The 16,666-nt window shown below is 36.7% G+C and overlaps 1 protein-coding gene across 1 annotated transcript; it reads left to right on the forward strand.

Annotated features, from left to right (window-relative positions):
* LOC149081747 (cytochrome P450 3A7-like) lies at nucleotides 1-12,515 on the forward strand. Its single transcript, XM_089237176.1, has 14 exons — nucleotides 1-239; nucleotides 446-542; nucleotides 2,251-2,303; nucleotides 2,395-2,491; nucleotides 2,608-2,724; nucleotides 5,580-5,668; nucleotides 5,775-5,920; nucleotides 6,614-6,729; nucleotides 9,256-9,406; nucleotides 9,890-10,053; nucleotides 10,309-10,397; nucleotides 11,733-11,876; nucleotides 11,973-12,135; nucleotides 12,250-12,515. Exons 1-14 carry the CDS (start codon nucleotides 175-177, stop codon nucleotides 12,337-12,339), a joined length of 1,581 nt encoding a protein of 526 aa, XP_089093302.1. The 5' UTR covers nucleotides 1-174; the 3' UTR covers nucleotides 12,340-12,515.
* The last annotated feature ends 4,151 nt before the right edge of the window (nucleotides 12,516-16,666 follow it).

Raw genomic sequence — 16,666 nt, forward strand, 5'->3', positions numbered from 1 at the left:
ACTATTCAGTAATCTCTCTCTCTCTCTCTCTCTCTCTCTCTTCACCCACTTTGAGATATCAAATTACTTTCAAAAGAGAGGAACAACATACACTATCCGAGAAATATAATTTTGAATAGTTTTACTGTTTCTGCAGAGAACTCTGCCACTATAAATTGCATCGGATGCGCAGAGATGGATATACTGATTTACCTACTGTGGATCGTATTTGCATTCCTTATTTTATGGATATCCTATAGGTGAGAAGTTACCGTATAACTGAATTTCCTGAAGGGAAAAACACGTTTCTCAGATATATATGCATTCGATATACAGTGTATATATATATATATATATATATATATATATATATATATATATATATATATATATATATATATGATAACAATATCATTGTATATATGGACGCTTTTCGATATTATATGGACATTTTCTTGTTTCCCAGATACTTGACTGCTTCAGAAAATCCTTGGAAAAAAGCAGGAATACCGGTGCTTACGAGATGGGAATCTTTCCTCTCTGCAATCAATTTGAACATATTCGTGAGTCAAAAGATTTGAATATTTTAGAAATTTTTTTTGTTGAAATCATCAATGTGATAAACGACACTGGACTCAGAAATGCCCGAGATGTTCATGAAAAAAATGTCTGAATTTACTCCAATAAGACATTGTCAAAAAACGTGACCATATATTGCCCGTTACTGTCCAAACAGTCGGTTAGACTGTTTGGACAATCACCCTCCCATCTCAAACCAACCCACTTCATCCTATGTTATACCCGTATATAGCGTCTACTACTCCTAGAGAGGAAATACTGCCACTTTGGGAAACCAATTCCCCGTCGCACAGTGGTGCGTTTTGCGAAAAACGTGGTCAATACTCTTTTCTCGCCTTGAAATTCGTTGCATATTCTTGAAAACTGTTTGGAACAATAAATATTATGCTTTTTTAACGGCAGGGCGCAGATTGTATGGTTAAAGGGATTTCAAGGATATGAAATGGATAATATATATGTTTGTATTACGGCTATTCATAGAATTGCGATAAAAAACATAGCATGGATTTGTTCATGATATCTCATCATCATATATATGACATTTTAATTGCAGTAACATGTAAGAATATTGCTGAGATGCATTAAAAAACTTATAATAACATAAAAATGCTGCATAAAAAAGTTAATTAAGAATTCAAAAAGAAGTAAAAGCAGGAAATTAAAATAAGCATAAAACGTAATTTAAACACAGAAATTTATGATAAAAGTTTGTAATGGATGGAAAAATGTTTCTGGTCGTGGTCTGGGTGTAAAATCTTATGGTCACTACTATATATTAATTGTGTATCATAATAACCCGCTGTGGTGGTCGAGTGGTTATAGTGATGGACTCGCGATGCGAGGATCCGGGTTCGAACCCCACAGTGGTGGTCGGCCGAAGTTGGTTTTCTGTGGTTCCCAACTTCAAGGCGCAAATGCGAGCCGATCTCCCAGTTAAAAAGTCTCGCCACAGAGAGCAACAGTCCTACAACGATAAATCATTCAATCATAACACTTCACTCATAGTTAGAAAAAACTGGTGGCAGATGGCAGCACTACACATAACAAGCATTACGCAGAAACAAACTTTACGTCAGGTTGCACTACACGTACACGCACATTCCCGCATGTTTTTAATCGAAATCTATCATTAGAACTGATATAGTAGAACCCTATTTATCTGACCTTCACATTTATACGACGTCTGGTTTCGGTCGCAATTGGTTCCTATAAAATCTATAGATAGGTTAAAATCTATAGATAGATAACATATAGATTTTAACGGTGTGTGTAACACCGGTGCGGTGGATATGCATAATCACGAATTGTCTCGATAAAGAAAGTTTGATTAAATTTTACTATATTTATATCACTTTTACCTGCTATAATGCATAATTTCCAAATGAAAATGGAAAGTTTGGTATTTTGTATGGAAAAATTTATAACCTTTCTTCTCTTCATTAATCCAATTAATTGCTTTTATTCGTACATGATGCGTGCACTCACGTATTTTGCAACGAAACTGAATTAAATTAAAGCAAGTGTAAAGAAGATAAAAACCATTATCAGTCGTGCAATGTTGGCTTTCTTCACACGTGTCAACATGTTTAAAAAAAAACCAACTTTACCATTCAGAATCAGCATCCTGGACCATAGTTATGTTCAGTTAGGCTGAAATTCAGCATTAACTTTTTTAATTTTTTTTTCTTTCAGCCTCTGCACCTAGGCCTGCGCCAGAATTATAAGAAATATGGAAAACTTTTCGGGTAAGTTTTCACCAAGGTCACACTGAAATACGTTTTTTGAAGTAAAATTAACAATTCTCATGTATTAAATATTTCTTTCTTTTCTGACAAGGGTACATTCATACGGGAATACGATATTATACGTCGGTGAACCAGATTTGATTCGCCTCATTCTGGTGAAAGATTTCCAACATTTCATGGATCGGCTTGTAAGTATGTAAGAAGAGTATGCGAAACTTGTATAAACTGAGCTGAAACATAATACCAAAAATTAATTGTGATAAAGAAATTACTATAATGGTCATTGATATCTTCCCTTGAACAGGACGCAAGGATTGGAGATCCGTTAGTCGAAAGCATGATGTCAATGGCACATCATGAACAATGGAAACGAATCCGGACTGCCGTGAGTCCTACTTTTTCCACCGGAAAAATCAAGAAGGTGACATACATTACATTTTATTATTATCTACCGAATTTATTTCACCCTTTTTTAAGGATATTAATAGATAATACAGTCGACTAAGCTTTTTAGAACCGCTGATAATGTTATCATTCGGGTGTTGTTATCACTTTTACAAAGAACGGACCTGACCAATATTATAAGATGGGCAAAAATTCATTAATAGTTATCGGGATTTTGAATAATGTTATATTTTTTTCCGCCGGAAGTCTTTTCTGTGAATTCTACAGCTAAAGTTATCGATATCAGGCTGCAAGACTATGTAGGAGGCTGGCAGATGTTTTTTCCCTCCTCCCTTGTTGACAGACATTTCCGTCTTAATGTCGTAATCAGTATGTAGCATTCGCTGTGGTGCATGTACAGATACGTGTGAACATACTTTTACCAATGGCCTTCCCATAGTGAAAGCAAATGTATAATGGAAAAAAAGCCATTTTCTTATGTTCTTGATCAGTTTCCTTCAGTTGACCAGATATAAATTTCTTTTTCCACAACTCTCTTAAGGAATCTAAAACATGTATTGCACAATTAAAAAAAAGTGTGAAATATGTCTATTTATGATATGCATTAGACAGTTCGCCTCAGACAGATGCCTCAAAATGGCTGAATAAAAAAAAAACATGCAGGGTTTTATCTCAAAGGATAAAAAAAGCCCCGTTTTAGAATAGAATAAAAAAATGGAACGATTTGAACATTTTGCAGCCAATTATGTTAGAAACAAAAGCAGAATTGTCCCGTTTTACCACTACCCATTTACCACACGTACAAACCGTTCGACCAAACGGGATGCATGGTAACCGTACTTGAAACAATACTTTTTTTCGGATACATGTTATATGTTTATATATATACACGAATATATTATGTTATATATTTGGTTATTATTATCAGAAATCTCGCTTCACGAGGAGAACACATTAAGTGGCGTGGACTGTACTACTTTGTCAATTACATAAGCAACCTAATTACACAATAAGAATTCATTTCGAAGTCATGGATATTTCAACGGTGTCTTATTCAAGTATTAATATTGGAAACACGCAGTTGACGAGAAGGCCTGATTAAATTTTAAAAACTAATAATGAATTAATTAACTTACATAAAAAAAGATGCGACTATACCAAAATAGGCAGATATTTTTGTATCATAGTGACGGAAATGAAAGAGATGGATGGAGTGAACTTTCTTGTTGGGGCGAAGCAGTTATCAGCTCGCAATCGGGAAAAAGGAATAATTCTTCTTGAAAATAGGAGACCATTTGCGAAGGTTTCGCAATTGTGGCAGTTGTAATGCTGATCAGGGAAAATTTTAAAATTTTATCATTTTTATTGTACCACGGTAATTTCCTGCACACGAGGGCTAATTAGACCGGGTATGTCTGCAATTGAGGGTAGTGACATAAACTAGTTCATTTGATCATTTTTTTGTCGCACCACGGTCATTTTCTGCACACGAAGGCTAATTAGACCGGGACCTATAATTTATTGCCGATTCCGAACGGCAGGCTTGTTTTTTATACTCATCGATAGGCTGGTGCGCTAGCCCCTCGATGGGGGACAGCCTGGAATTTTTTTCTGCGGTCAAGTCGCCGTATTTTGTTGTACCCCTGTGTCAGGAAAGTTTTCTGACAAGGAAGAACCGGGTATCGAACTCGCGACACCTCTAAACATCTTTTGGAGAGTATCTTATCGACCGGGCTACCGCGCCCCCATTAACTAGTTATTTGTAGTAGTCGTCCGTATTGTGATCGCAATTCATTGAGCACTCAGTGTATTTATGGGATATGACAACGACATTGAATATGGTAACAATGAATTAATTCATTGGGGGCCGTTCAAGTATTACGTCATCATCGATGGATTGGATAATGCTTACGTCATCAACCACCCTTTATGAAAATATGAGTTGGATTCAGAGGGGCAGAGCTGATGACGAAATTTTGCTGACAAGGGAAGGGGGTCAAAAAATGGCTAAAAATTTGCTTACGTAATACTTGAACGGCCCCTTGGATGAGTAAAATGATCTGATTACTAGAATGCGTGAGTGTTTTTGGGAGGTCTTTTGTGTTACGTAGGATGCTTTTTAAGTACACTCGTGTGTGAAATTAAGAGAATTAGCACATTATGTCGAATTTCTGAAAGCAAATGGGCAAATTTTAATGACATTTCGTACGAATTCACAGTTATAACAGAAAGAGATTTACCATGCAAAAGTCATAATACGCGCGCATGATTGTCGGTAAAGCTCATTATAGCAGGAATGTCTAAAATCCACGTTGTGAGATCGAACCGAAAATGAGTCTAATATGAGGTATGGCCCCCTTTCACAGTCAGGCAGGTCGCACGCACAGCGTGACGGGACACAAGGCAGTTGAGGAGTCCCTGAGGCAATCGATCCCACTCCTACAAAAACGCAGTTTTCAGGTTCTCGGAGGGGGATAGCGAGATGCAATTGCCCTCCCAAGAGCTTCCCAGACATGTTCTGTAGGGTTTAGGTCAGAAGATCTGGTTGGCCAATCCATACGCCAAATATTCTCACTTTCCAGATAATCGTTGATCAGATGAGCCCGATGTGGAAGAGCATTGTCGTCCATGAACAGGAACCGAGGGCCAACTGCGCCCTTGAAAAGTCGAACATAGGGCTCTAAGATCTCCTCTCTATACCTCATAGCAGTCAGGGACCCTCTGTCAAAAACATGGAGGGGTGTGCGGCCGTCCAAATAGATGCATCAAATGGACGCAGTGTGAAAATTCTCTTAATTTTGCACACGAATGTATTTATGCAGATTTTTTCGACGAACGACCCGAAATGGAAACTTAACACCTCATTTGTAGATGACGAGAATTATCCTGGATTGTGCTGAGACATTGAACAAAAATTTCGAGACGGAAGCGTCACTTAAAAGTCCATCCGATGTGAAGAGGTGAATAAATCTTTTGAAGATTTTTGAATGTAGATGTATTAGAGTAGCATAAGTGCTTACAACATATGATGTATCTTACATCATATGTTTGATTTCAATAAAATAGGTTCATAAGCGCCTTCACGATTGATGCTATCGCCACCACGGCGTTCGGCGCAAAGATCGATTCTCTCAATGATCAGAACAATCTTTACATGAAGTTTTTCGAAGAAGCATTCAGCCCTTTAGGACAAATTAAGGTTCTATCTTTATGTAAGTCGAAATTACGTAGCCTACTGTAATTATTGGTGGTTTTCACATTAAATTTTTTTTTTTTTCGAATTTGTAATATTATACTGTACATATGATAATTTACGAAGGTTTATAACATCTGGATGATGCTAAGATATATTTTAGGAAAGTGAGAAAATTCAACTGCCTTTGGTGGAAAGTGAAAGGACGTGGGTTCGATTTCCCGCAAAGCAGTTGAAAATTTTCTCTCTCTCTCTCTCTTTCCTAAAATATATCTTCACATCAGCCAGCTGTTAAAAACCTTTGTATGGATAGCGGAGAGTGACATCATCTCCTTGGATAAGTCGTCATCTGGTGGCAGTGTCAGCAATTGTGAGTTTTAATTTTACAAAGTTAACAATCACAATTGCAACATCAAAGTTAGCAATATAACAAAGAAAAAATTGGAGCTTTGGAATATTTTACCAGGTTCACGTTTTCCTAGAGCATATGAAAATTAAATCAAATACTATTATAGTTTAAAAAAAATGTACGGAAATTGTTAGTATATTTAGTGTGTTTAAAAAAAATTCAAATAAAGAGAAAGAGAGAAAGAGTAGTAAAGAGTCATAAGTCCTTACCGTATGTGTGTGTGTGTTTAGAATAATATTGCCATTATATCAACTTTTATGTTACATGAAATATACTTACTTGTGCAACTGCGTGAATTTTCAGTGACCATCAACAGCATGCTTAGCTCTCTTCATTTGAATAAACTGAGTGTGAATTTATTTGGTTTCTTTGAAAAGATGACTAGAAGTATAATACAGGAGAGAAAGAAGAGTGGACTAGTAAGCTACTTTTCATTTAATTTAATATATTAGGGACTTAAAGTCAGAATGGTGTTCAGAATTACAATTCTGAAGTGCTAAACAGTTGGGAAAAAAAAGTCTCAGCTTCGATAATTTGTCACTAGATTGTGAAATTTTAAAAAAATTTAACGTTAAAATCTATGACAACACCTCTTGTAAAATCTTTATCTCAAAATGAAGATCATTGACTTTACACCACTCTGACTTTAATTCCCTCATAAAATGGATGTATGTCATAAAGAACCCTGATAAACTAAGGCTGGTCGTCCATTGGAAGCGTCAAAACGCGACAAGCATCGCTGTTGATAACAGCCGACATTAATGTAGGCGACTAGGGGCGTCTGACGTCGCCTACCGAAAGCAACCTTCACACCCTACTCAGTTTGCGACTACACTCCATGTAAGACAAGGGTGTTCGTTAATCATTTTGAGGAAGTATTCAAAAATCCAAAATTTTTGAGAAATGAATCCAGGTGACCTGTATTTAGTCCACACTTGATTAAGACATATAACACAAACTCGGAGAAGGTGCTCGTTTGTTTTGTGAATAAATAAATAATAGTATTCAACTTATATTATTTTTATAAATCGGAAATCTATCGATACTTAGATGGGACAACCATAATTTTTTCTGGGCAGTGTAATTGTTAGTTTTTATTGCTCTTATTGGGTTGCTGTATTTTTGATATATATACTCGACATCCCTATATGTTATGGGCATCTTTATTCAGCCACATCGTTGGACATTTTGTCTGCTGTGGCCTTTGCATATAATCGAGGATATATATTTTTTTTCGGATAATTATGCCGAGGTGATTTGGAAAGAAAATCCATCTATGGTCTCCTCCGGGACTTGAACCCTGGTCCTCTTGCAAACAAGGCAAGCGCGCTACCATATACACCGGGGGTGGCCAATTTCTTCCTGTTCGCAGGCCAACATAATGGTTAGCTGCAGCGTCGCGGGCCGCTCTCTGGCGGGAAAGCCGCACCATTAAAATAACCTGGAAAATGCTGATTCGTAAATGGAACAAGTACTGTAATATGGTTAAACACGAGCAATTTAGTCGTAAAACTTTTACTAAGGGCATTCTATCCCTCCTCTTCTTCATTAAACTGACACATATTCTTTGTTTATGTGATTGTGTTCCCAGTCAGTGCCGTCGCAACGCATGGGTCGACCCGGCACGATCCGGGAGCCACAAGTGTGAAGAGGGGTCTCATGATATTGAGATTTGAATGCAATTTTCGAGAAAAAGTATGTAAACTGTTGGGCAGGTATTTATAGGCAAGTCAACAGGGCATCAGACAAATAACTTTCACCTGGGAGGGGGGGGGGGCTATGATTCTCTTAAAACGGCCCTGTTCCAAGCACCAAGTTAGTTTCTTCTGCACACAAAAATTATTTCATTCATTAAAATTCAAAATTCATAATTTGAATTTTTTCCAGACTAAGCATTTTTTCCTAAATTTTTTTTCTTATCTTTGGTATCCAACGCCCTTTTTCAGTCTCATGTTACCCCGTGTGGCCGTAAACGGCTCACTTTGAGGTGATTTTTATTTTCGGGATAAAAGGAATGAAAAGTCAGTCGCATGAATCGCTTTATCCATCCTCTCCGAGGGTGTCCAAAATGAACCCGTGATGGTATCAAGATAATATGAACCAAGCAGACTACCTGTAGATGTGAAAGGATGCACGCACCATTTTCTGCTGCATCTCAACGTCCATAAAATTGCACTGAACTAGATTTGCGGAAACGTGGTCTTACCGCGTCAGCTATTTCAACCAAAATATCGGTGGTTCGGTATAAAGAAATGCCAGTCTGGTGCAACGTAGAATGCCACCAACCTGCCATGTCGAAATTTAAATACGAATACTTCTCTGCTTTCAGCACAAATAATCACCATGCAAAAAATGTGAAATTCTCTTGGTTAATCACAACATCAATCCCACTATCAAATACGAAAATGTTTTGCCCTTTGCAAATACTAGCGTCTGCGTAGTCTAGTCAGTTGAATAAGACCACAAATTTAATAGACATTTAATACTAACCATCACAACCAGTTACCAATGAACGGCAGTTACCAAATTTTCACATTCCATGCTCATGCGGGAAAGGAGGCAGAGCGAAACCAACGGAGGAAAAAAAAAACCAAGGGAAAAAAACGGCGCAAGTGACGAGAGAAAAAAAACCAAACAACCACACTGCACCTGAGCAGAAACGGCAAGATGCGTAAAATCCCAACCGAGCCGGATCAGTCGCTCGTCTGCTGCTGTCACCGGAAATCACTCACTCAAGATCATTTCCTACTTTCTGTGCAATGGTAACAGTCTTGCAAACACGGACATCTGCGAGCGACATGTTTATCGCTTCTAATTGCCTCCAGAACGATCAGCCTTAATTCTTCAGAGGTCGTACTGTCGTGAAAACAATGCACAGTGATTGAACAATGTTAAAAACTATGACAAATTAACATCTTCCTACCTATTATACCACTCTGTCACAGAAAAGAAACGACTTTTTACAATTGATGTTGGATAGTTCAAACACGAACTGTTCTGCTGATGATGTTGAGGAAACCGATTCCACTGCGGATTCCGAAGGGAAAATTGCCTATGGAAAAAGTCAAGATAGTGCTTCAACAAAAGAAAATAAAGGTTTCTACCTGTTATAGCAGACTGGATACTTACTAGATACTTACTAGATACTAGATAATTACTAGATACTTACTAGATACTAGATAATTACTAGATACTTACTAGATACTAGATAATTACTAGATACTTACTAGATACTAGATAATTACTAGATACTTACTAGATACTAGATAATTACTAGATACTTACTAGATACTTACTAGATACTAGATAATTACTAGATACTTACTAGATACTTACTAGATACTAGATAATTACTAGATACTTACTAGATACTAGATAATTACTAGATACTTACTAGATACTAGATACTTACTAGATACTAGATACTTAAGTACGCTATGACAGTCATAAATTAACGATTCTTCGTAGTTTCTTAAATTGTTTTTCTAGATCACAGTTTTTGAATGAAGATACAAAGTTAGGTAAGACGTATTTTTCGGCTCGAGTGTAAAAATTACGCCACTGATTTCTGTTTTGCAGTTTTTAACGATGACGAAATGATGTCAGTGTGCATCGAGTTTTTACTCAGTGGATTTGAGACAATTGCTTCCACGATCACTTTCACAGTTTATGAGCTCGCATTAAATGAACACATCCAAGAAGATCTCATCTCTGAGATCGACGAAGTTCTCCGAATGAACCAAGTAAGTTATACGTATCATTAAACATGCGTAACATAAAGTAATGGACTAGATGATACCTATAAATAATAGTAACTATTGATAACTCTTTTGATATCGTTTCTATCAAAAAATGATATTAAAGTTCATACGAGTACCATTTTATATGTAGAAAGTGATATAAAACAGTAATCAGATACCTCAAAATTCTCGATAATTGTTGATTATGCAAATTAATTTATTAATCATAACAAAACTTGTATTTTTTTTTTAATGTAGAAAGAAATAACTTATGAAAACGTGCAAAACATGAAGTTCATGGACAATGTCGTTTATGAAACACTTCGCAAATATCCGCCAGGAACTTTGTAAGTTACGTATTTATTTATTCCACAAATACAAAATCTGAAACTGCAACAAGCGAATTGTCCAACAAGGCGACTGAAAAAAATAAGAAAATATAAATGATTTAAAATGTAATTTTTATAACTAGTCTAACTTGATTAATTCGAATCTCCAGGGGCATCTGAGAAGTTCAAATTATTCAAAATTCGAATTGTCCTGTTTATAAATATATAGGATGACTATATTTCTATAAAATCATAAAAAAAAACTCTTGTTAATTATGGGAAATATATTGGATGCTATCATTCATGCATGCTAATTGTCTCTTTGTTGCAACTAGGGCTTGTGTAAAACGTAGACGATCACGAAAATAAAATTTCATTCATAAATTTTTAATTTTATTTTTCATGCTATTAAATATTGCCCAAAATCTTTAAGTTCATCTAGAAAATTAATGACGCGATTTAGTTTTCGAGCTGCAACAGCCTTATTATTTCCAACATGTCCGTAGTTTCTGCATGTGTTGGTGTAAGGATATCTGTTTTCTTAGATAAGCTTTCGACTAGTTCGTGAGAAAATTCAATGCATCTTTATTCTCTATTTTTTCGCCAGTGGTATGTTAACCACAATATTTTTCGAGTTGAACAAGCGTAGGAACCTCGTTTGGACAGATGAAAAATGTTACATTGATATTTCTAAATAAACAAACAATAATGCTAGAGAGACATGAATCTTCAACACGTTTTACCAGAAAAGTCACTGGAATTTCAACAATCCATTTTTAAACATTCTGTCTTAAGAGAAAATTACCACAGACACACTTACACGAACGCACTTCCTTAGAAGTATCGTTTGCATCTGCAAATGGCAGGTGCTAATGAAGTCATTTAAGATTCGATAAACCACCAGCTGAAATATAGTGATATTACTCAGACCTATGAAGCGCGGTTAATGGAGGTTCTTCCATCGAAACTTGGCATATACGTTATATGGACCATGGAAAAAGTAAAATTCAATAGAAAAGTGCCACATATTCAGCTGGTGGTAAAATTTGAACTATTTCTAATTGCATGAATTTCTCTCCTAGGGTCTCATTAAGATATCTCGAAAATTTGGCTATATATTCGGATCAGCAGTTTTAGAGAATAATTACTCAGAATACGGGAACTTTAATTATAATCACCTGTATTTCCAATAATATATTCGAGAATATTCACTATATTTCATACGCAATATATACTTATAATCAAGAATCATTTTCTTCCCACTTTCATTAGCATGTTTATTTACTATAGAAATTTATCGTATCATTGAATTAGTGGGATTGAGCATCTCAATGTTTTTGATCTTTTCTTTAGTATACAGCGACTGGCAGAAACGGATTATGAAGTGAGTGGTACGAATCTCGTTATACCGAAAAATACCCTGGTGGTGATTCCAGTATATGCGATGCACCACGATGAGGAATATTTTCCAAATCCGGATACATTCGACCCAAACAGGTGGGTATGCTCATCAACTTGCATTTTGGTACTAGATTAAATATATGCATTATATTTAGAATTCTCATTGATTCTGTATTTTCTTGCATCGAATAGGTTTACACCAGAAGAGAAAGCTCGGCGAAATCCTTACGTATACTTACCTTTCGGAGCCGGTCCAAGGAATTGCGTTGCGATGCGTTTTGCTCTGTTCGAAGTGAAACTTTGCTTGGCCAGCATGTTGAGCCGGTACCGATTCCACAGATGTCCGAAAACACAGGTGAAGGATTTTATTCACAATTTTTTAACTAAAAGCTCTATTTATGTGTTTCGAATGAAATGCGTACAAAACCTTCAAAGTTTATTTTTTTCCTCTTTTATTTCATTGCTTCAGATACCATTGGAGTTCCCATACGCACAGCCTGAACTGATGGCTAAAGATATTTTTCTGACTGTTGAAAAGAGAGCAGATGCAGTAGTCTGAGTAACATCTCAAGAAAACTATATCTATTCTACCGAATTCGTACTATAACATTTGGGAAAACAAAACCCACCAGTGAATGAAGGAACGCCGGAACACTGCTGCCGGAGTTATCCCGTTGTCGAGATCTCTTCCAGCCCAACTTCCTGGCATACTCTGGAACACTTTATTACAAAGTCAAAAAGAAAAAAAAATACAAACATAAAAACAAAAATTTCGTGCTGATAACAAATGAGATGGAGTTAAGAGTTGTTGGAGAATGTTCAGGGGTTTCGTTGGAAGAACCCCCCTTGCAAAAAAGAAATTGGCCTAATTTTCAGAGCTTTTTATGAAATTAGGAACTCCTTGAAACTATATACGAAGGTTTTAACAGCTGGCTAAAGCGAAGGTAAATTTAGGAAAGAAAATTCAACTGCTTCCGTGGAGAATCGAACCACTATCCTCTCGCATGGCCGGAGAGTACGCTGGACCACTATATGCTACAAAAGCAGCGAACTTCTTTCCTTGCAGCTTTAGCCTATGAAACGACCGTACTTGGACAGTCAGACTTGAATCAGTTGATAGCTCAAGTATGCTCTGCATTTGAGAAGATGGTGCTTCGATTCTCAAAAAAGGAGGCAGTTTTTTTCCCGCTATTCATTTTTGATTTAGCCAGCTGTTAAATCCATTGTATGAATAGCGAAGAGTGACATCACACACACACACACCTTCAAATTGAAACCATGTTATCTTAACTTTTGGACTGAAATAAATTATTTTACGGATTTCCCATCGTGTTTTTCAATTTTATTCATTTATTTATATATTTTTGAAATAGTTTTTCTAATATTTTGTCAAATTTAAATTTTGGTCTAAGATAAAAATTTATTGATTTTTTTTATTTGGAAAGCCCATAATTGAAAAATATCGTAGTAGGATTACAGGCATAAGTTTAAAAAATATCATTTGAAATAACTACAGTATGAGTGAATATACTTCACATTAAAACCAAAATGCCATGCAAACAAGCGAAAAAAAAGTGACGCAAATTGTATCTTTTTCGATGCTAAGGAGGGATGAGGATGTTTTCTTTGAGAGAAGCAAGAAGTGTGTGTGTGCGTTAGAGAGAGAGAGAGAGAGCTCTTCCCTTGATGAGAAGCAATTTAGATTGGCTCGATAGTGTTACGTATTACTGACCTATGCAATGACAAAGCCATATCTTTGGAAATACAGGGGAACTTCGGTTAGCGAGCTTAATTTGTTCCACAAACGTGCTCGTTATCCAAATAACTCGTTATTCGAATCAAATTTCCCCATAGGAAATAGAAACTCCGATAATTCGCTCCACAATTATTCATTCATATAAAAATGACTAATAAAAACGGCATTCAATCAATAATTAAAAACAATAATAATAATATACATAATACAATAAAATAACCATTATATAAATAACGCCATAAATAAACATGCAATACGATAATGTTTACAAATTAACTTGCTTTAAACGACGAGGGAGAGTAGGACTATCGTTTAGGATGATTTACAGACTCGCTGTTGTTTGCACAATTATTCTTTTTGCGTGACTTTGAAAAAGAACCTTATCCATTGGCACTTGTTTTTGCCTCCTTTATAGGATTTGTGGGAAATAGGAAATTGCAGTGTTTGTTGGACAGATTCATTGCTACAGCTTTATTTGGGTGGTTCTTTTCTACAGAGTTTTTCACAGATTCCCTCATTCTACACATCTCTCTAATGTCATTTTATGTGAGAGAGGAACTTCTCCTTACACCTCTTCTCTCTTCCTCAGAAGATACCTTCCATAAGCTCTTGCTGGTGCGTAAAAAGAAGATCCATCCCTTCATCTACCGTCAACTTCTAGACCACCTTTTCACCACTTGCTTTTGAATATCATCCTCATGCACCTCCAGTCCATGGTCTTCCCCAAGCACACAATCTCTTCAACAAGTAGTTTCTCCTGTTTGAGCTAGCCCCTCAAATTTTCGTTCCATAATGTAATCAGCTCTCAGTTTTCTCGAAGCAGAATTGAAAAAAAAACTTCAAGTACACATACGCATAGCTGCAATGCTACATCTAGTTTCGTGCATCGTAAATATTCACACTCGCATTGTATGTAAATTTTCCGAGTGAGGCATGCTTACCGGAGACTGTGGGGAGAATATTACCCACAATTGCATAAAAAGTATATGGGCCAAACCATCAGCTCAGTTGTGATGACGTGAAAATAAATAAAGCGCAAAATTTTTGCTCGTAATGCGGATCATCGCTCGTTAACCGAGTCAGAAGTTTTTCAAAATTTTTGCTCGTTATGCGAATTTCTCGTTAACCGAAGTCCCACTGTATAGGCATATCAAGACAGTTTTGGCAGAATTTCCTATTTTCTGAGGCACCTCTCATTACTTTCAGAGTTTTCCAATATAGGCAAGCTTCCGCATGTTTTAAAGCAGTGGTTCTTAACCTGGGGCCATATGGCCCCCTTGCGGTCCTGGGATATTCTGGGGGGGTCACGGGAGAAAATCAGAAGAAAGGTGATCCACGACAGGTGGTGAAGGGAATTATAGAGAGCTGTGAAGAGAAAAAAGCTTCAAAAGTGAAACATGGTTGAAAAATATTACTACTTTCAGAATTCATCAGATCCGTCCATAGAACCAGGGGCATCTTAACCCTTGGGTCTATGTGGGCATGTCCCAGGTCTTCATGTCTATAATGGAGGGAGGGGGACTGCACTATGTGGGATCTGGTACTAATGATTTTCATATGTAATCTGGTACTAATGATTTTCATATGTAATCTGGTACTAATGATTTTCATATGTAATCTGGTACTAATGATTTTCATATGTAATCTGGTACTAATGATTTTCATATGTAATCTGGTACTAATGATTTTCATATGTAATCTGGTACTAATGATTTTCATATGTAATCTGGTACTAATGATTTTCATATGTAATCTGTTACTAATGATTTTCATATGTAATCTGTTACTTAAGAGCTATAAAGCTGTTACTTAAATCATAGTACCATATCTAGTACCAGCTAAGTATGGAGGGCCGCCAGAGCAACGGTTGATGTGTTAAATCATGTTCGTTGGATCGTCTCGTATTTTACACAGACCCTTTTTTACCATATAATTTGACTCCTGGGAGAAATGTAATCCATCATTTGAATCCGTGTCTAGCCAGGATTTTAGAGACTGACCTGATTTATATTAAAGTTTCATTCATAATAAAAAAAATAGAAAGTATCTCACTTTTGGATGAGGGTAGAGGGAGGGCCCTAAATAAGACGGGGGGGGGGCCACGAGAAGAAAATGTGATCCATAGGGGAGCCGAGGTGATCCATGAGGTGAAAAAGGTTAAGAAACACTGTTTTAAAGTCTCAAAATTGTTGGTTTGAAGCCTCAATTGGTTGCAAAATGTTTAATCGTTCCGTTTTGTTTTTTCAATTCTAAAATAGGATTCCCCCCGTTATTCTTTTACCTGCAGTTTTTTTATTCAGCCATAATGAGACGTTAGAATGGAACTATCTAATGTATATCACGAATTACTCTATACATCTGTCAATTTAGTTTCCCTAGAATAAGTTGCATAGATCCCTTGAGAAAGCCTCTCCGAAAAAGAAATTTGAAAGTGGTGTTGCAGATCAGAAGGTTGCGTGTTCAAATCACGTCCGGGTCACCAGTTGTAGTGATTAACGATGATAAAATCTATTCAATTTATTTATTAAACAAAAACAAATCACAAAAATCACTACTTACGCATGGAACGGACATACACATACGCGACAACATGTGACACCTCAACCAAAACACCGAGTGTCATCTCCAGACGGCTTTGACTTCTCTTCCCACCACAAGGAAAAATATGTGTAATATCCGGACGGCTTTAACCGATTCCCCACAGTGGTCAACTAAAAGAAGCCGATCAAGACCTGAAGGAAAGGACTTTGGGATTTGCCTTCACTATAAGAAGGCCATCGCAAAAGCATATTCACATTTACATAGATCATAGCCAATACTTTTGACCGATTACGGAGATTATGTTTTGTCACCACGGTTAGGAAGAATGAACAACTTCTAGCCTTCCACACAGTAGGATCCGGGTTCGAATCCCACTGGAACCACAGTGGTGGTCGGCTGAAGTTGGTTTTCTATGGTTTCCAACTTCAAGGCGCGAATGCGAGCCGATCTCCCCCGTTAAGAAGTCTCGCCACAGAGAGCAACAGACCTACAACATTCCATTATTCAATCATTACACTTCATTCACAATTTGAAGTATAGATCAGGCAGCACTGAAATATAAAACACAACACTAGCTACACACTCAGAC

Source organism: Pholcus phalangioides, unplaced genomic scaffold, assembly GCF_987345545.1.
Source record: "Pholcus phalangioides strain wild (caught in Gottingen) unplaced genomic scaffold, Ppha-v1.0 ptg000009l_1, whole genome shotgun sequence".
Classification (NCBI taxonomy): Eukaryota; Metazoa; Arthropoda; class Arachnida; order Araneae; family Pholcidae; genus Pholcus; species Pholcus phalangioides.